The following is a 19,952-nucleotide window of genomic DNA, read 5'->3' as shown; positions in this document are numbered from 1 at the left end:
GTGTCTGTCCCTCCCCAAGGCCAGGAGAGAGTGGAACAGTGACAGAAGACTCACACCAACCAAGAGGACTAGAAATAGGAGAAGCTCTGAGGAGTGCTGGGGTGACCATGGGAATTCCTGGGGTGCTGAATCTTGAAGGACAGTGAAGGCAATCCAGATCAGGAGATTGAAGGCTCAGAGGCAGAGAGGGAGGCAGCGAGCAGCATGTGGGCTGCAGCTGGACCAGTCAGAAGGAGGAGGCATCTTTGGAGGTCAGCAGAAGCCAGGACAGCCTCTGACTAGGTGGGAGATCTTCCCGGTGTCTCCCAGGTCATTCTCTGACCTGAAAAGGCCCCCCTGCAGTCATCCCTACACACCCAGCCTCCTGTTCTGTCCTCTTCAGCCTCAACCTAAAGCTTGGCATGTAGTAGGTATAAAATAATGCTCATAAAATGACTGCCAAGGGTTAAGTTGAAGCCTCCCCAAGGGTAGAGGCAGCTTGCTTTGCCTGCATGTCCTAGAGAGCTTGAACTGCACACAGTAGGCGCCTGTTCCTTCCTATCCCCTTCACACCCAGGCTCCCAAAGAGTAGTGCCAATCATTAAACATCTCAGTGAAAACCAGCCAGGCTCTACCTGTTTTGGGTCTCAATCCTGGCCCCCAGGTCACTGGGACAACACCCTTTTCAGAATGATGTCATTTATGTCTGGGACACCACCACCATCTTCTAGTCTAAACTCCAGGAAGTAGTTAAGAATACTGGGGACTTGAATTTGAACCCTCACCCTGCTACTTTCTAGCAGGGAGACCCTAGACAAGTCTCAACCTCTCTGAGCTTCAGTCATCTTGATCTGCAAACCAGGAGGACACAGTAGCAATTGTCACAGCTTTGCTCTGAAATGACGCACATCAAGTATCTAACATCATGCTTGTATGTAGTAGGTGCTCATTCGGTGTGATTATGCCTGGATGCCTTTAGTTATATGAGACCAGAAAACATGGCACCTTGGAGTCTCCATATACACTGTTCCCACTGCTTGGAATTCTTTTCCCCTGGTCTTCCATTTTCATCTCTGCTTTCAGGGCTCAGCTTCAACATCACCCTCCCAGACCTAGCTGTACACTAGTGTGTTTCCAGTACCCAAAATATTTGTTGAGTAGAATCTGTAAAAGAAAGTTCTTCTGACTTCATCTCTGAATTAAAAAAAAAAAAAAAAAAAAAAAAAAAAAAAAAAAAGAGGACATGACCACTCCTAAGTATGGTTGAGGAGGTTTATTATAGATGTGAGGAAGAAAATAGAGGCATGTGGAAGGGTCCAGACTGAACTGGGCCATGAGAGGTGTGGTGGTGGGAAGCAAGAGAGAGGAACTAGGAGCCAAGAGGTCAAGAGCAAGCCAGGAGACCAAGAAACCAAGACCTCTTTAGGACATGTAGCCAAAATGTCTCAGTCATTTGGGAAGAGCAGCTGGGGGAAGGTCAGCAAAACTCAGGGGCTGGAGAGTTGAGGGTAGGGGGCAGGGCACGCCAGCCAGAATAAATCTTTAACAGGAGATTCTGGGAGAACCTGGGGACAGCAGCTGCCTTGATATATTAAATACACACCTTAGCTAGCCATTTGTTTGAGACCTAACAACTTCCTGCTTGCTTCTACTTCTCCTTTTGAGTCTTACTCCATGCTTCAGGCAGATCTGAGTCTGCTCAGCTGGCAAATCCTCTTAAGGGAATTAGGGTCTCATGCCCAGGATAGTCCCTCTCCTGATGTTTGCTTGAGTTCAGAGGTTTCAGCATCCCTTCCCCTCCCTTGTCCCAGCCAGGCATCTCAAGGCCCAATGCCACCAGCAGGTCCCAGCTGGAGTAGGATCTCCTTTTTGTGACCGTATTAGGAAGCAGGCCTGGCTGTTCCCCATGCTTTATATGGTCAGCTCCACAGCACAGAGCAGGAGCTGCTCCCAAGGCCTTGGCCTCAGGAAGAGAGAAGGATTGGTAGTGATGGGGAAGAAGCTGACTGAAAGACACATGCCAGGGGCAATCTCAGCTTTGTCTCACAATCCACTAGATGTGCACATGGCCTGACCCTGAACCTCCCCTTCCCTCCAGAAACTAGTCTGAACCCTGCATTTTCTACAAGGTTCTCTGTGGCATCCATACTTTCTGAGTATCTATGCTGAAGACAGATACTTCACCAAGAATATACTTCTGCTGTGGCTGGAAGACCAGTGACAGCTGGGGAGCCTGTTAGTATGGGATAGATAGCCTTGCTGGTACAGTCCATGGCCATAGCAGGAGATTCTACTCTGCTATGAAGAGTACACATTCAGATACACAGATGTGCAGAATGTGGTCCACACTGCTAGTTTGAGGGAACAGAGTATGTTCTTCATTTATCTACATATGTATAAAATAGTGTACAGGGCTTAGTGAAAAACAGGAGTCAAGAACAGCAGGATCATACCTATATTCCCAGAGCTCAGGAAAGCTGAGATGGGAGGATCTCAAATTTGAGTGAGATCCTGTCTCCAAGCAAATGGTGGGCCAGTCTCTCTGAGGGTGGAGGTAAGGGTGGGAAGGATGAGATCCTGTCTCCAAGCAAATGGTGGGCCAGTCTCTCTGAGGGTGGGGGTAAGGGTGGGAAGGATAAGGGACTGGAATGAAAGGGAAGGTTCTCTGTGCCCTTACATAGCTGATTTAATTTCTATTCAATAGGCCTTAGATCTGATGAGGTAGGTACTGACAGAGGCAGAAGACCACAGGCACAGCTGAGCAACAGGAACAAGCTGCATAAGGTTCAGGGAGTGACATTGCTGTTGAATTTGTCAGACTCTGGGATCTGCACAAATGACCCTGTAAATCACATGTGTCCCCAAGATAAAAGGTTGAGAGTTAAAGGTGGGGAAGGACTCTTGCCTTTTGAAACATATGTCTTTCTTTTGGGGGTGTATGCAAGGTATGTGTACGAGTACATGTGTACACATGTGTGCATGTGTGTAGGGGTCAGAGGTCAATGTTGGGTATCTTCCACTATTGTTTGAGACAAGGTCTCTCACTGAACCTGGCACTCACTGGCTAGCACCCAGTGAGGTCCTAGGATCCACCTGTCTCTACCCACCCAGTGCTAGGGTTACAGAGGTACACCACCATACCTGGCTTCTTATGTGGTCACTGAGTATCCAAACTAGGTCCTCATGCTTGCACGGCCTCAACATTCACTTTTTCAAAAGCCCTGCTTCATCTTTAAAGTCATAAGGTTGTAACAACTAATTCATGTGACTCCCCAAGAGGTGGCCTGCAGTTGTCCTTTCTATCCTCTGCAGCCCTGTGGAGTGACTTCTTCCAGTGTTTCTACTCAGGAAAGTCCCTGGCACACAACAGACCCACAACTGAGTTCCCTCCCCTGTAGCCCCCACCCCACCCCTGAGCACAATGCCTGGAACAGAGCTGACTGCTAACGTCCTCTGGGATAAATTACAAGCAGAGAGGTCTCAGCCAATGACAATGAACAGAAGAGCCAGGAGGCCTGAGACAGGAGTCAGAGCTATGTGCAAGGTGTGCCCTAAACTCTGAAGCAGTCTTGCAAGGAACCCATAGTCAGAAGAGGAGGCAGGCCCTCTGTCTTAGACAGAACCTTCTAGATGCCAGAGGACACAAGGTCTGCCAGGACCTTCTGAAAGGTCCTTTGTTTAGGATGAGTCCAGTAGAAGGACTCTATCATTAAGGAAAAAAATCAGGCAGTCAGCCTCCTGAGCTAAAGGCCCATAAATCCCTGACGCATCCAGTCAACAGGAGCCCTACATGCTGCGGCAGGCTGGGGTCACTCCTGGCTCCCAGACCCAGATTGTTTTTATTTTATCATGGGCAGAAGTTTCTATGAAGTGATTCATTTGAGCAGAATGATACTAGGCAGCAGTGGACATATAGTCCTTCAGTCAAGAAGATTGAATCTAATCCTCCCAGAGAAGCAAGGCAGGGATCTGAAATGTCCAGACAGTTTTAATCTGTTTCTAATGATGCTCTGGTCCCGTGCTTCCCAATTTCCACTATGTCAGAGAATTGTGAGGTGAAGTGAACACTCAGGCCCATCCCCACACAGTGATGACGCATCTTGAGGGGAGACTGGAGTCCTAGGGCCCAACGCTCTATCCAGCAAGTACTACTGATTTTCTAATTTAAAAAAAATTTAGGACATTTTACAGTCCACAGGGGGCTTTTTGTCATTTTCAAGAGGCAAACTAGTAGGGATGTCTAACTTGCAGTCCATGGGCCATGTGAGTACTAGAATAGATATGATCTTGGGACAACAAAGTTCTGTAGGTGACAATATTGTGCCACATTGTCAAAAGTTGGATACCCTGAAAAGTTGGAATGAAATGCTATGGTCCTTTTCCAGAGGATGTGCAAGGGACCCAACAAGTGACCAGTAACAGCCAGTCACAGCAGACATAAAAGCAAGAACAAGACCCCTGGCATCTGCCAGAAGTATCCATGATCTCTTTCTAGAAAGAGCCTCAGGACAGGCTGTCATGACTCCTCACAATTCAGAGAAGAAAAGAACATTTGGAGAAACAGGGAAACTTCCAAAGGATTCACCAGCACCTTCAGAGATGAAGGTGGACAAAAGGCCAGTGTCTCTACCTGCCAGGCAGTAACCATGGGGACATCTGTGTCCTTTGTGTTCTAATGAGCTGGTCCAGCCCACAAGGAACCTGTGTCCTCTAGGTACCACCTCCATCAGATAGCTTAGGCTGAGCAGCAGAACGTGATGATGAGATTGTTTTAGAATTATAACATCTTGTAGAATAGCTATTAAATTCATGACATGTGGCCAAGATATAGCTGAAGAAATGACCTCATAAATATTTGTGTTTAAAATTAACTTACAAGCCAGGCATAGCAGTGCATGTCTTTAATCCTAGCAGAGGTAGGTGGATCTCTGAGTTTGAGGCCAGCCTAGTCTACTGAGCAAGTTCCAGGACAGCCAGGGATACAAAGAAACTCTGTCTCAAAAAAAAAAAAAAAAAAAACCACCCCAACAAACAATCAATCAATCAAACAATAAATAAGTAAAATTAACTCACATCCCAATGTAGTTAAGAGGTAAGTACCCAGAGGCAGCCATGTTGGAGAATTTGACTCCAAGTCACTGGAGTGGACCCACAGAGTCCTAGGTCCCATGTGGCCATTCCTGTGTGACACAGAGGGCCTCCATGAAACCTATTTAGATCTTTATGTGCCCTATCTAGTTCCCAGGGGCAGGGAGGCACCAGCCTTTCTGAGGAGCTTTTCCTAATTCCAAGATGGAGGAAAGGTCAGGAAAGACATCCTCAACATCCATGGTGTCCTGTCATTTGCTTTAGCACTTGTGGAAGGTGATCATTCCCATTTTACAGACATGAGGACTGAGGCTTCCAGAACACAACAGTCTGCTCTATACCTTGAACCAGGCAGGAAAGGACAGAGATGTGAACCAAGGTCTGAGTGACCTTACTTTGTAGTATGAACCCTGCTTGTAGTCAAATCTGTAGAATTTTGACCTGCATCCTAAACACAACTTTTGTGTGTATGTGGTGCATATGTGTGTGTACATGTTTGTGTATGAACATATATGTTCTTGCCAGAGCTTGATGATGGATGGCTTCCTTACTTGTTCTCTGCCTTATTTTTTGAGTTGGTGGTCCTCATTAAATGAAGAACTCAATTCAGCTAGCCTGGCTGCCTGGCAAGCCCTGGTGTCTGTATCCCAGCATTGGGTGCTGGGATCCAAACTCAGGTCCTCAGACACACATAACAAACACTTTTTTTGGAGACAAGGCCTCACTATATAGCTCATGCTGGCCTTGAACTCTTGATCTTCCACCTCAACCTCCCAAATGCTATGATTACAGATATGCACCACATCCAGCTCTCACAAACACATTTCCAGTCCCCTTTCTTCCACAAGGAAGCTGAAAAGAGGTCATAATCCCAAGATACTCACATAGATTAGGCCCGAGAAGTATCGCTCTCTCAGGTTGTGAAGCACAGAGGCCTCATTGAGGCATGTCAGTTCTGCCATGTCTTCCACTTTGGAGAACTTGGGTGGATTCATTTTTTGGATGTCATCTTTGCCCACTGTGACCTTCTTGCCGTTTTCCACCAGCTCCACGACTACCTCATCACCTTTTTCCTCCTTGATGCTGGCTGCCTCAAAGCCCTGCTTCTCTGAGGGGACCCATACCAGCTTCTTGGCCACCCAGTCGGCCTGGGCCATTGGGCTGTTGATGAAGTTTTTATCCACAAAGAGGAACTTCTCATCATCACTGAGTTGTCCTTTCTGTGCCATGGTGTCTGGTGGTCCCCTGGAGAGTGGAGAGAGGGTGTTAGAGTGAAGCATAGAGACAAGTAGGCCCTCACCTCACCACATCTATGGATGAAGGGTGCAGAAATATCTCACAAAAACATAAGAATGCTCTCTGCAGTACTGGTTACATTATCAAAGAGGGTAAAAGCCTGAGGCCCTTCAGTGAAGGAATGACATGAGAATCTCATAATGAAACTCAGACAATCCAAATGCTCACCTATGTGAGACTAAATATGTAAACCAGGGCATTTTTCTTACAGTGAACTACTACTTGGTGCTTAAGAAGTTTGTCTGCAAGTGTTGACATGGAAAGATACTTCTTTTTGTTTGTTTTTGGTTTTTGAAGCAGGGTTTGTGTAGCCCTGGCTGTCCTGGAACTTGCTCTGTAGACCAGGCTGGCCTCAAACTCACAGAAATCCACCTGCTTCTGCCTCACAAGTGCTGGGATTAAAGGCATGCACCACCATTACCTGGCTAAAAGATACCTAAATCTTAACTGTCTATTACAAAATAAGAGGTGGGTCATTTGATGTGTAAACACAGAACTACCATATGATCCAGAAATTCCATTCATAAGACAAATTAATGTATCAATGTATCAAAAAATGTGGTCATAAATGTTCCTAGCAAGTTTACAATAGCCCCGAAGTAGAAATACCACAAGTGCCCATGAACAGATGAATGAATGAATAAGATGTGGTAGATCCATACAGTGAAATATTATCGAGCCATAGAAAGGAACAGAATGTTGCACCTGCTACAATGTGACTGAATTTGAAGACAATGCTGAAAGAAAGACCACATACGGTATGATTCTATTTATCAGAATTGTCTAAAATAGGCAAATCCATGAAAACAAAGTATATTAGCCCCTGCCAGGAGCAGAGTAAGAATCACAAGTTAACAACCAACAGGTGCATAGTTTCTTTGTGGGGTGATGAAAATGTTCTTTTTTTTTTTTTTCTAAGTTTTTCGAGACAAAGTCTCTCTGCGTAGCCCTGGCTGTCCTGGAACTCACTCTAGACTAGACTGGCTTCAAACTCACAGAGATCTGCCTGCCTCTCGAGTGCTAGGATTAAAGGCGTGTGCCACTACCACCCGGCTAAAAATGGATTGAAAAACTTCAATGGGAAAGGAGCTTGGTGTTGGAAGGCGTGCTTAGTTTCACAGCATCAAAAACAATACATGAGGAGATTAGACTGTATGTGAATTGTTTCCAAATGAAGCTCTGTTGCAGGGAGGGATGCTGGGGATTGAGTACCAAGAGAGCATTTTTAAAAATAAAAGGGAATTGTAGAACAATATAATAGCCTGTTTTTCTGTTTAAAAATATTTGAAATCTGGACTAGGGTGTAGCCCAATGATGGATTATAATGTAAAACATAACATATGTATGTGTTCACGTGTCCGTGTGTGAATATGTATGTATTCATGGGTGCATCTATGTGTATGTGTTCATGTATGTACCACATGTATGTATCATATGTTTGTGCACTGTGCATATTTTTACATATGTGTACACTTATGTATGTATACATGTGTACTTTAATGTATGCATCAGTGTGTGCATGTGTTCATTCATGTGTGTGTACATGTTTGTTTATATTTGTGCTCATATGTGGGAGTTCACACATGTGCATGCATGTGTGGAGGCCAGAGCTGGATGTCAGGTGTCTTCTTCAATGACTCTCCATCTCATTTTTGAGACAGGGTCTCACTGAGCTGGAGCTCATCCATAGATAGATGGATCAGCCAGACCCTGACATCCTCCTATCTCCTTCTGTCCAGTGCTGGGATCACAGCTCCCAGGTCTGGGCTCTCAGAATCTGAACTCAGATCTTTATTCTTTGCAACTGAGCTATTTCCTCAGTCCTCAGGCTCTTCATTTTAAGAGTAACTGTTAGCTGGAAAGCTGCTGGAGGGCTGTCAGGGGATGGATCAGGCTGGACCACTTAACCCCATAAACTAATCAGACCAACAGAGAGAAAAAAAGTAGAAAAATAGTAGCTTTCAGAAGCATCCAGGCACAGTGGCTCACACCTACAACCTTGGCATTTGGAAGACTGAGTCAAGATGATTTCTGTGAGTTATAAGCCAGCTTGGGTCACAGAGTTAAGAACCTGTCTTAAAAACCAGACCACAAAAATGAGCCTCCAGATTTGATGAGACCCTGTGTAGTCTGGGCTGACTTCAAACTCATAATCATTGTGCCTTGGCTTCCTGAGTGCCAGGATTGTAAGCACACATCACCACTTTTACCTTATATAATTTATTAAATTCTGTGGTGAGAAGTTAGGCATGACAACTTCCAGTATCTAGGAGGTGGAGGAAAGAATAGGAATCCAGGGGGCTGGAGAGATGGCTCAGAGGTTGAGAGCACTGGCTGCTCTTCCAGAGGTCATGAGTTCAATTCCCAGCAACCACATGATGGCTCACAACCATCTGTAATGAGATCTGGAGCTCTCTTCTGGTGTTCAGGTACATGCAAGCAAGCAGAACACTGTGTATAGATAAAAAAAAAAAAAAAAAAAAAAAAAGTCCAAAGTCATCCTCAGCTACTTGGGGAGTTCAAAGTCATCCTTGGCTACATGAGATCTTTTTGTTGTTTGTTTTGTGTTTTGTTTTGTTTTTTAAATAAAAAAGTAATAAAGCATTAAAGAGCGGAGGGTATTGAGAGAGAGCTCAGGAAGTAAAGGTGATTGCCACAAAACATGATGACCTGAGTTCAATCCTCAGGGTCTACATGATGGAAAAAGCAAACCAATTCATGTAAGTTGTCCTCTGACTTCTACACATGGGCCATGGCATTTGTGAGCCCACACACATGTACACCCTTGAAATAAATGCTCATTTTTAATTTTAAAAAAGGAAAATAAAACTTACTTTAAGCACATAGTTCAGCAGTGTAAAGTATATTTCACATTTTCTATAATAGATGAGGACCCTTTTTAATGGCCTCCAGTCACTCAGAGGGCTGGAGTAGTGTGCCATTCCTCAACAGCAGCAGACTCTTTAAATTGCAACTAAGTAAGAAAACATCATAAAACGTTGAACAGAAAAATGAAAATACTTGCAGATTAGCTTTTCCAGGAATCTCGTCTAAACCGGGACTCAGAAGCACAAATGAGATCAAGTGCAAAGATTGAGTCTCAGGCCAAAAGAGGAGTGAGGGCAGCTGGCTGCTCCCTAAGGCTTTGTTGCCCTTGACAGTGTGAAGCACAAGACTGCTTTGGTCTTAGCCAGGGAGGCTGAAATTTTGGTTTCCAGACGGGGTGCTTTGGAACCCTGATGCCCAGGAATATTTGGGGTTGGGGGAGGGGTGAGAATGGGATCAAGGACACTTTTCAAACACTGCAGTAATGACAAAGCCAACAGGCAGGGCTCAAATGACAACGGCACCCAGACCTGAGTTTGAATCTCCCTGACATAAAAAGCAAGGAGCTTGATGGCAGAAATGGGGAGCTCCCAGTTCAGTACAGAGCCTGTAATGCTCACACACCCACCTGCGTGCACCCCCTACACACACACACACACACACACACACACACACACACACACACACACACACACGAGAGAGAGAGAGAGAGAGAGAGAGAGAGAGAGAGAGAGAGAGAGAGAAGCTATGTGCCACATCTTCCTTGCCCTTCACTAAAAGATGCAGAGGCTAGACAGAACATCCCAGTTACTGGCAGATTTTACAGTCAGACAACCATTCTGTTCCTATGAACCTGTAGAGAGGAAGGGGCTCCCGAAACAACACTGCATATGTACTTACCTTGGAAAGAGTTCACTGAGCCCCCCAAATAAATTATACCAGTAATAGTTGTAATAGCTGCAAAACCATATGGGTGATAGTTACTCCCTTATTTAATCTCATAAATAAGTAAGTAAGTAAGTAAGTAAGTAAGTAAATAAATAAATAAATAAATAAATAAATAAATAAATAAATAAATAACAGAACCCTTAGAGATTGCTAGGGTATAGCCTAGAGGTGGAACACTTGCCTGGCATGCTCCAGGCCCTGGGTTCCCATTGCCAGTACCATAAAACACAATGATAATGCAAAAAAAAGTGCGTTTAAGACAGGAGAGTGTAGTTTAGAAGTGGAGCACTTGCCTAGGATGCCCTAGGCTCTAGAGTCTATCCCCAGCATTGCAGAAACACTTGTTTACAAATGAGGAAACTGAGGCACACAGAGGCAAAGTAGGTCGTCTGTCCTTTTAGCTGATCATTGCGGCATCTGAAGAGAAGGTTTTTGTTTGTTTGGTGTGGGGAGGTATTTTTTGTTTTGTCTTATTTATTTGTTTGTTTAGAATTTTGAGGAGGTGGCAGAGAACCTGAAGATAAAGAATTTCAGTCATGCAGAGAACACATCCTGCCTCTGTTCTGGCAGCTTGGAAATTCAGGATAATTCAGTTTATTGTCAGAAGGACTTGCCTCAACCTGCGCTCAGAGCCTGAAGTTTTCAAAAGCTGAGGACAGTGACAATACAGCAAGAAGTATCAGGAGAGGCATGGGGAGGAAAGAAAACAGTAAAGCTGCAGCTGCCAGCCAGGCACAGTGGCACACACCTGTAGTCCCATGATGGAGGAGGTGGGTTTGAGGCAAGCCTGGGCTACAAAGAGAGACTCTGTCTCAAAACAAACAAACAAATGGACTGGGATGTGGTTCAGCGGCACAACATTTGCTCATCATGCACAAGGCCCTACTTCAAATCCCAGTACCAAGACAAGAAGACGGTTGGAACCAGGAAGCACAATGGCAGCAGAGACCCCACAAGAGGGATTGAAGTGACATTTAGTCTTCTAACTCCCGTCCAGCCTCTGTGCTATTGGCCTTAGCACTGGCCAGTTCTCTGGCTCTGTACAGTGTGAGAGTTCAGCAGGGCCTACTCTATGCCAGTATCCACCTTCTCCCAGGTGTGACATCAAAAGGAAGTCCAAACACTGCCAGATATCACTCCCAGAGGGGAAATTGTCCCCAGTTTGAAACAAAAACCTGTTTTGGGAGATAAAATCTCATGTAGCCCAGGCTGGTCTCATCATTATGTAGCTGAGAATAACTTTAAAGTTCTCCTGATTGTTGGGATTACAGATGTGCACTATCACACTCAGTTTCTGGGGTGCTGGAGATCAAACTTGGGGCTTTGTGCATGCTAAGCAAGCTCTCTACCAACTGAGCTATATTCCCAGCCTAAATTTATTCTTTTTAGTTGGTCAGTGTTTAAGGTACTGGAGATCAAACTCAGGGCTTGCACATGCTCAGTATGTGCTCTGCCATTGCGCTATATCCACCAGGCTCTGGCACAAGCTGGTCACACAGTAGCAATCCTCCTGCTTCAGCCTTCCAAGTGCTTGGAGTATAGATATAACCACCATGCGTGCCCCACCCTACATATTGCCTGGATTTTAAACAACACAGAGATAAGAAATAAGTTTTTAGAGCCCAAGCTGCAGCTCACTAAGCCAGTCAGTAGCGTCAGTTCTAGTTCAAGGTCACATCTCCATCCAGAAAGTCACGCAATGAGCAAGAGAGGGAAGAGAATCCTAAATGCACTAGTTCTTCAAACCTGTGCTGTCCCAAGAGACCTTTGGGGCTGTAATCTGTTATTAATCATCACCACTTAGCCCTCTCATCCTTTTCTTGAGATAGGATCTCACGTAGCCCAGGCTAATCTCAAACTCACTCTGTAATCAAAGATGGCTTTGAACTCTTTTTTTTAATAATTTTTTCTTTTTTTAATAAATATTTTTATTTTATAATTATTTTAATTTTATATATCAGCCACAGATTCCCCTGTTCTCCCTCCTCCCACCCCCCAGCCTTCCCCCCCAATCCACCCCCATTCCCACCTCCTTTGAACTCTTGATCCTCCCACCAAACGCTGGGGGCCACAGGTGTTTCCTACCATACCTGGTTCATGTGGTTCTGAGGATGGAATGCAGGGCTTTCCATCTCTATCAACTGAGTTACATCTTCCACCCAAGGCCTGCTACTCATTGGCCATCAGACCAGGGGTGTCCCATATCCATCATCTTGAATGTCTTATGAAGGTTCTATGAAGTGAACATCACTTATATCCCCATTTTCCTGTTACCACAACTAATGTCATAAAAGGTTAAAAAAAAAAAAAGGCTTGACCCCAAATCTAATCATCCTTCTACTCTCAGCAGTAAACTCTTCCTCACCCGCTGACCCCAGTGCCACTCAGCTCCCCATCACACCCAGCTCCCCCAATGGCACCTCCTACCCTCTTAGGCCCCTCAGCACCTCCCCACCACCTCCAAGCCCCTCCACCTCCCCACCACCCTCAGCCCCCCAGCACCTTCTCACCTCCAGCCCCCCAACACCTTCCCACCCCCAGACTTCCCTCCAGGGCACTCCCCCAGAAGAAAGAGAAGAAAGAGAATAAGAACCTATCATTCATTCACAGTGGCTTGGTGACATCCCCCAACTCCGGGGAATCCCAATAACTTTTCAAGCTGCTTCGGAAGGAAGCTCTTTCGAATAGCAAATAGTGAAGGTGAGATGACTCTGTCTCTCCCACCAAGAGAAATGGGGAGATAACAAAGTGCTTGCTGTGCAGACAAGAAGACTTAAGTTAGAGCTCCAGAAACTGCGTTTTAAAAAGAAAGAAAGAAAAAGCTATATGTGGTGGCATGTACACATAATCTAGCCCTTGAAGTGGAAAGACAGATCTTGGGGGCTCAGGGCCAGCCAGTCGAGCCTACTTGGCAAGTTCCAGGCTGGTGAGGGCCACTGTTTCCAAAAGCAAGGTGGATGGTACCTGAGGAACAACAGCCATCTCTCTCTCTCTCTCTCTCTCTCTCTCTCTCTCTCTCTCTCTCTCTCTCTCTGTCTCTCTCCTTCCTTCCCTCCCTTCTTTCCTCTGTCTCTCCCCAACACACACACACACAACTGAAGTCACTCCTGTTCAGAACCTTTAGGCCCTCAGAGCCCCACTGTGCTTTGCATCTCACAACTTAGGTAGAACAATGCTTAAAATAAATGCTGAGATACAGGCCTAGTTGGTCCTGATGGGCATCTGCAGTCCCATTCCAGGCCCATCTAAAGACAGCTGCTGATTCTCAGTGTGCTGTCTATTCACCTCTTTGCTGAGAACTCATACGATTATCCAAGAAGGCAGTATACAAGCCAAGAATATATATAAGCTAAGCATCCTTTAACCCCAATGATTCCAAAGCTCACAGTTTTTTGAGGGTCAATATTGTACAAGCAGAAAAGTTCATTTTTGACTTCATATAACAGGTCACAATTAAAATGTAGAGTTAAAAATATCACATATGAGCTGGGCAGTAGTGGTGCACACCTTTAATTCCAGCACTCAGGAGGCAGAGGCAGGTGGATCTCTGTGAATTTGAGGCCAGTCTGTTCTATAAAGAGAGTTCCAGGACAGCTAGAGCTGTTACACAGAGAAACTGTCTCAAAACCAAACCAAACCAAACCAAAACAACAAAACAAACAAACAAAAACCCACTGCATACAATGACTGTCCAGCCATCTGCATAAAACAAAGATGAAACATCAAGATTTGTGTTCACAGTTGGATGTGATGGCTTGTGCCTTTAATCTCAGCACTTGGGAGGCAGAGGCAGGAGGATCTCTGTGAGTTCAAGGGCAAACCTGATCTACAGAGAGTTCCAGGAAAGCCAGAAGTACATAGAGAGAACTTGTCTAAAAACAAGAACAAAAAACCCAAAACAACAACAGCAAAAAGATTAGTATGCTCAGAGTTGGGTCTCATTTCCAGGATATCTCATTATGTATAAGCAAATATCCCAAAATCAAAAAGAAAAATTTGGAACATTTCTGGTTCTAGGCATTTCTGATAAGCAACAGTCAACCCACACATGGATACTCCCCCAAACACTATTTATACATGGTGGCATGGACCCAGTATATTTTTGTAAGAGTATATTTGGTAAGATATACTTCCACACAACAAAATACTATGCAGCAGATAAAAAGAATCATACAATGATATAAGGATATAGAAAAGATAGTGAAGATTTGTGCTAAGGTGAAAAAACATTTTGTAGAATTGCAGAATTTGCATAAAAAAGGAAATTTGACTTAGAATAATTTTAGGATGACATATAAGAAAGTTTGTTAGGAGTGCATATAGAGACAGGCAGAATGGAGGGAGGTAAAAAGGACAGAAAGATGCTTATCTGGAGTCAGAGGAATGGCTAGGATGACCCTTGGTGGTCTCAGGCACTTCTGAAGTTCCCTATCATTGACTGCATGCTTCACTAGTGGAGGAGCAGGAAGGTACAGTTATCCTTTGGTCCATTTCAGGACCACTTTGGATACCACAATCCACAGATGTTGAGGTCTCCTCCATAGAAAGCCATAGTGTTTGCACAGCACCTTGAGCAACCTCCTAGGTATCTTCCAGAGTGATAGAAATAGTTGTTGTGCTGCATAACTTAGGGATAGTGACAAGAAAGAAGGTCTATATGTGTTCAGTACAGATGGTGTTAAAAACAAACTTCCAGTCCAAGGTGCCCTGGATTCATCTGTGGGGACCCATAGCACAGAGGACAAGTTCAAGTGGGCATGAGTAGAACAGGCCAGGCCCCTACCCTCTGTCAGCCATTCTGATGAAGATGGGTCTCTGAAGCTCTGGTGAGTCACAGCAGCCTGACCTCCCCCTGCAAGAGTGCTGGGTGGTTTCTTCCTCTGTGGTCTCAACACAGACAAGAGTGCCTTCAAGGGACTGGAGAGATGGCTCAGTGGTTTAGAGCACTGGCTGCTCTTCCAGAGGCCATGAGTTCAATTCCCAGCACCCACATGGCAGCTAACAACTGTCTGTAACTACAAGATCTGACACTCTCACACAGACATGCATACAGGCAGAACACCAATGCACATAAAATAAAAATAATTATATAAAAAAAGAGTGCCTTCAAATTCTTGCTTGCCTTTCTCTAGCTTTGTGCCCCGTGGTCCTTGAGGCCTGTAGGTTAGTGTGACTAAAGGTCATGGTTGACAGAAAGAGAAGGAGGAAGCAAAGGGGCAACTGTGAGACCCAGTCAGGCTTCTCCTGGACACAGGAGATCCAAGAAGACTCTAAAGGGATAGAGTGATCACAAATGGGCTAGTCGAACTGGTCAGGAGTATGCTGGTGACAGAACTTCTGTCACTTCTCAGAACCCAAAGAGGAACTGGGTTTGCAAAAAGATTTACAGAAAAGGAAAATTCTGGATGAGTTTCTGCTTTAGGAGAAAGACCACATTTTGGACTTTCTGGTTTATTGTTAGTGGCTGTGTCACACAGAGCACACTCCTAAACATCTCTGGTCATATTGCTATAAATGACCATCAGCTGAAATTTGCAAGAGTCAGTCTTGTGTCAAACCCTTCAAATGAGTCATCTATCAGATGCTCCCAAAAGGGCATCCCTTAGGCTCTGGAGTCACAAGAATCTTGGTTTGTAGGCTCCCACCTTTTATAGACAGAGCAAGGTTTTCAAAACCCACATTTATGAAATAGAGGTGAAGACTATTAGTTCTTCCAAAGGGCTACTGTGAAGACTCAAATTTTTTTTTCTTTCTCTTTTGCCCTGGAGATTGAACCCAGGACCTTGTATATGCTAGCTAAGTGATCTACTTCTGTGAGGACTAAGCAAGTGCTACCAAAGCACTAACATGCCTTCTAACACACACCGATTATTCTCATCAGTCCCATTTTGCAAATGGGAAAACAATCAGGGAGATGAACAACAACAACTATATAAGCTCTCCAGGTAACCCAGGCTGGCTTTGAACTCACTATGTAGATGAGGATGACCTTGAACTTCTGATCCTCCTGCCTCACCTCCCAGATGCTGGGATCACAATTATGCACTGTTAAGCTGGATTTTGATTTTTTCTTCTTTTTTTTAAGTGTTTTTTAGTGTTTCCCAGTGTAGTCTAGGATAGCCTGAACTTTCTATATAGCCCAGGCTAGCCTCAAACTCCCAACACACCTGGCATAATAAAGTGCTTGGTACCTTCTGACTCTGATTATTTGACATGGGGCATAGTTTTCTAAAATTATAATCTATATTCTATTTCCAAATTACTCGGTGGTTCATCAGGTTTCTGATTAGATGCATGGAAGAAAAGAGATAATTTCTACCAGAAAATAAAACTTCCACATAAGGAGGGATAGGAAAAAAGGAACCTCACTTCTTTATAAGTGTCCCCCATTCCCTAAGGGGAAAGACAGAAAAGTCCCCAGAGTCCAAGCCAGCCAGGCTGCAGTGCAAGGCTGAGTGATTGGCCAGGAGGGCTGGGGATGGCTTCATGGAAAACACTACCATACATGGGCATGTCTGCCTCCAGCCCAGCCTCCCACAGAAAAATAATGATAAATCCATAGCGACTACCTTGTACGGAAGAGAGGCTCTATTTCAGATATGATAATAAAAATCCATGGTGTTTATGAAGCAAACCCACAGGTTTCTCCAGGGTGGCTCAGCACAGGCATGTTTTGGGGCCTTGGGATGGCAGCACCCCAGCCTCACGGACTTGCACCACACCCTCATCCCACTCCGGAGCAGTCTTTAAATTTGTAAAAGGTCAGTTTAATCTTCTTCAAAGAATGCTAAGTGTTTGTTTTGCTTGAAGCACTGGATCCACCAGAAACATAAGTCCAACAAATTTTGGTTTTCAGTAAAGAGAAAAGAGGCCAGGGTCAAGATATAAACTTGGCATCCAACAAACTAGGAAATGGGCTTACAGTACTGGTTGTTCGTGTGGCCCTGAGGAAATTACTTAACCTTACTGAGCTTTGGCTGTGTTATATACTAAATAGGCTCACAGTATCTTTGTGATGAGGTGGATGTAATGATTAAAAGAACTCAATTCCATTTAAATGCTGTTAAAGTACCTGACTTGAAAGTGTGCCATCAACAATAGCATAGAACTGAAGGTGTTCCCTGCCATGTTAGACTTTCGGACCTGCATAGCCAATCTCTTTTTCTTTAAGCCGAATCTAAAAGCGCATCTTGAAGTAAACTGAATAAGAGAAGAACCTTCACCAAAGGAAACAGAATGAGACAGAGCGGTTCACTAAACACAGCCGGACTTCCTTTCTTTCCCAGCAAGCACAGCGGCAGCTCTCCGTTCTTAGTGGTAAAACCAGAGCAGCCTAGTCTGGCTTTCTAAAAACTTTCTCTTGTTCTCTGACAGGCATAGCTTTGAAGGGTGCTTTCCACACATGGCAAGACCCTCTAATTCTGAACAGCAGAACTTTCTCCTGCTAGTTCCTCTGACCTGACTGAGAGCAACCTTCCCACTGAGGAGCCCCCAAACCCCTGTGCCTGCTCACTTGGTGCACCTGTGGGTGGCAGCTATCCTGGGCTATTCACCTGGGTATCCGGGACCCTAACATCAACCTGGAGAAGAGCTCTTTTGTTAATTCACAGGCTTTGGGTTCTGGAGGGGAACAGAATTAATAGAAATGAACCTTAACAACAAGTAGCCTTGTCTACCAGGCAGATGGAACACGCTACACACAGCCTGTGCCCAGGGCTATCAACACTCTCACCCATTTTTGGTGGGTTACTTTGTGCGATGGTCAGCGGGTTATGCATCCTGTGACTTTCTAGTTAGAATAACCTGGGGATCTGCTCCCTGCCCCCAAAATGAGATTTGAAACCAGGACCCACAGTGCTTTCACCACTGGTGCTAAAGTAGGCTATTTTGTTTGTTTGTTTTTTAGACGCTAGCATACCTGGAATTGGGCCTAGCCACCAGAACCTTTAATTGGTACCTCTACTTCCCCAGGGGGTACCGCTCATTGGCAACATTGGTTTTCAGGGGAAATCATGGAAGGTCTAGGATGACCCTGCACCTGGCTTCTTCCCACTTCCCATCCTTATAAGACATGACAATCAGGACCTCTGGAGTCCCCACTCCCAGAAGGATGCTCTAGAGGCCGCTCGAGCCCACCGCCCAGACTTATCCCCTATGGCACCACTTCTACTTACAGATCTGCTGCTGGGGGGCTAGCGGGAGGACACGGGGTGGAGAGCTCAGATCTGGCGCTGGTCCCAGGCTGGGGCTGTCCAAATCTCCCTGTGCACCTCGGACGCCTGGCTTTATAGAGCCGGCTCTCCCCAGGGTAAGAAGGGGAGGTGGCAGCCGGGAGGGGTGGGAGGGTCCTCTGCCCTTCGCGGCGCCCCCTGCAGGTGAAGACCACAGCCGCGGGGAACCACCTGGCAGAGGCGCAGGGGGGCTGCCCCCGCACTGGCCGGCAGCCTCAGGCCTCGCTCCCAGCAGCCATCCAGATCCTGGGTCCCTAGAGGAAAGGGATCCGGTACGCAGCAGCAGCGTCTGTAGGGAAACTTGAGAATTTCTCCCCTCAGTCCATTCCAGCTGGATTTTAACCTCTTCGTGTCCATACTGGGAACCTGACATCTCCCTCTCTTCTTCATCCCCACTTCCTTCGCCCGCCACTGTCTAGATCTGGGCCCGCTGTTCTGAGCAGAAGGCAGGGAAAGGGGATTTTTTTTTTTTTAACTCCGCAAAGTGCAAGGCAGGATATCTTACACCCTCTTGTGACTGCTGGGAATGTCCGGTAAGGGGAAAATTTTGCTTTTCCGAACTTGTCCTCTGTAGCTCCATCACTCTATAACTATAATTAAATATAATCCCGGAGTGCCTGGGACCGATAACGTGGCTTCTCTGAGCCTCGTGTCCGCAGCTGAAAAGTGGGGTGCTTTGGAGAAGAGAGCATTGTGGCATTTGGAGGAGGTGTGTTACATCCTAAGAGAATGTGGGGGACTTTCTGGCCCCACACGTTTTCAATTGTCCCCCCTCACCAAGGGATTTTGTCCACTTAGCGATCACAGTCTCTCTCCCTTGGCCCTGTGTGGACCTAGGTCCGTCTCTTGTCTGACTTGACACTCTCTTCACCCCATTCTTCTAGCTTTGACGATTTTTTTCTTGTCTCTATCATTCCATTTGTATGTCCCTAAACACACTCTCACTCTCTCTCTCTCTCTCTCTCTCTCTCTCTCTCTCTCTCTCTCTCTCTCTCTCTCTCTCTCTCTCTCTCTTGCCACATGTACACCCTCAGGCCATAAAAGGAAATCGAGGCAGGGCTGGCCCCACTCCAAGCTGGGGACGCCTAGCTCACTGCGCGCGGACCCTCCAGGTCCCAGGCTGGTCCTCCCTCCTGGGCCTGGGTGGGCAACCCAAAAAGGGAAGGCGCGATTCTCGCAGCAGGAATTCCCTGCGCGGCATACCAGCAGGGCTCCGGCTCCCCCTGACTAAATATGGTCCAGCGAAGCCGCCTGCTGAGCCTGCGGAGCGCTAGGGGAACCCCAGTGCTCAGGCAGGAGCTCCAGGCCCACGGGCAGCCGGGCAGCTGGTGCTCTGAACTGGAGTATGGCCTGGCCAAATCTACCCCAGCCCCGCAGTGCTCAGTGGCCCCATTTAGCAGGCCAGAAAACTGAGTTGCCTGAGGGTCCGTGACACTCTCGGGACCTTTTAATACAATGTTCACTCTGGGGAGCAACCAGGGAACCGGCCGCAAGGTCAAGAGAGGCCTCTGGGCAGAGTCGTCTGAATGGGAGTCTGCTAAGCCTCTTAATAGCAGCAGGACTATGGGCAAGTAACTGTACCTG

General features: G+C 45.9%; 1 protein-coding gene across 4 annotated transcripts in view; it reads right to left on the bottom strand.

Annotated features, from left to right (window-relative positions):
- Myh11 (myosin heavy chain 11) overlaps positions 1–18,440 on the bottom strand; it is a 103,786-nt gene extending 85,346 nt beyond the window's left edge. For all 4 annotated transcript variants that reach the window (XM_059269935.1, XM_059269936.1, XM_059269937.1 and 1 more), the window contains exons 1-2: positions 18,312–18,440; positions 5,952–6,312 (exon numbers count right to left, since the gene is read on the bottom strand). In XM_059269935.1, the coding sequence (XP_059125918.1) occupies positions 5,952–6,296 (345 nt within the window). In that variant the 5' untranslated portion in view covers positions 6,297–6,312; positions 18,312–18,440. The remainder of the gene's footprint in view (positions 1–5,951; positions 6,313–18,311) is intronic.
- Between the last annotated feature and the right edge of the window lie 1,512 nt (positions 18,441–19,952).

This window comes from Peromyscus eremicus, chromosome 8a (assembly GCF_949786415.1).
Source record: "Peromyscus eremicus chromosome 8a, PerEre_H2_v1, whole genome shotgun sequence".
NCBI classification, from domain to species: domain Eukaryota; kingdom Metazoa; phylum Chordata; class Mammalia; order Rodentia; family Cricetidae; genus Peromyscus; species Peromyscus eremicus.
The sequence above is the reverse complement of the archived record's forward strand: the minus strand, read 5'-3'. Positions and strand labels throughout refer to the sequence as shown.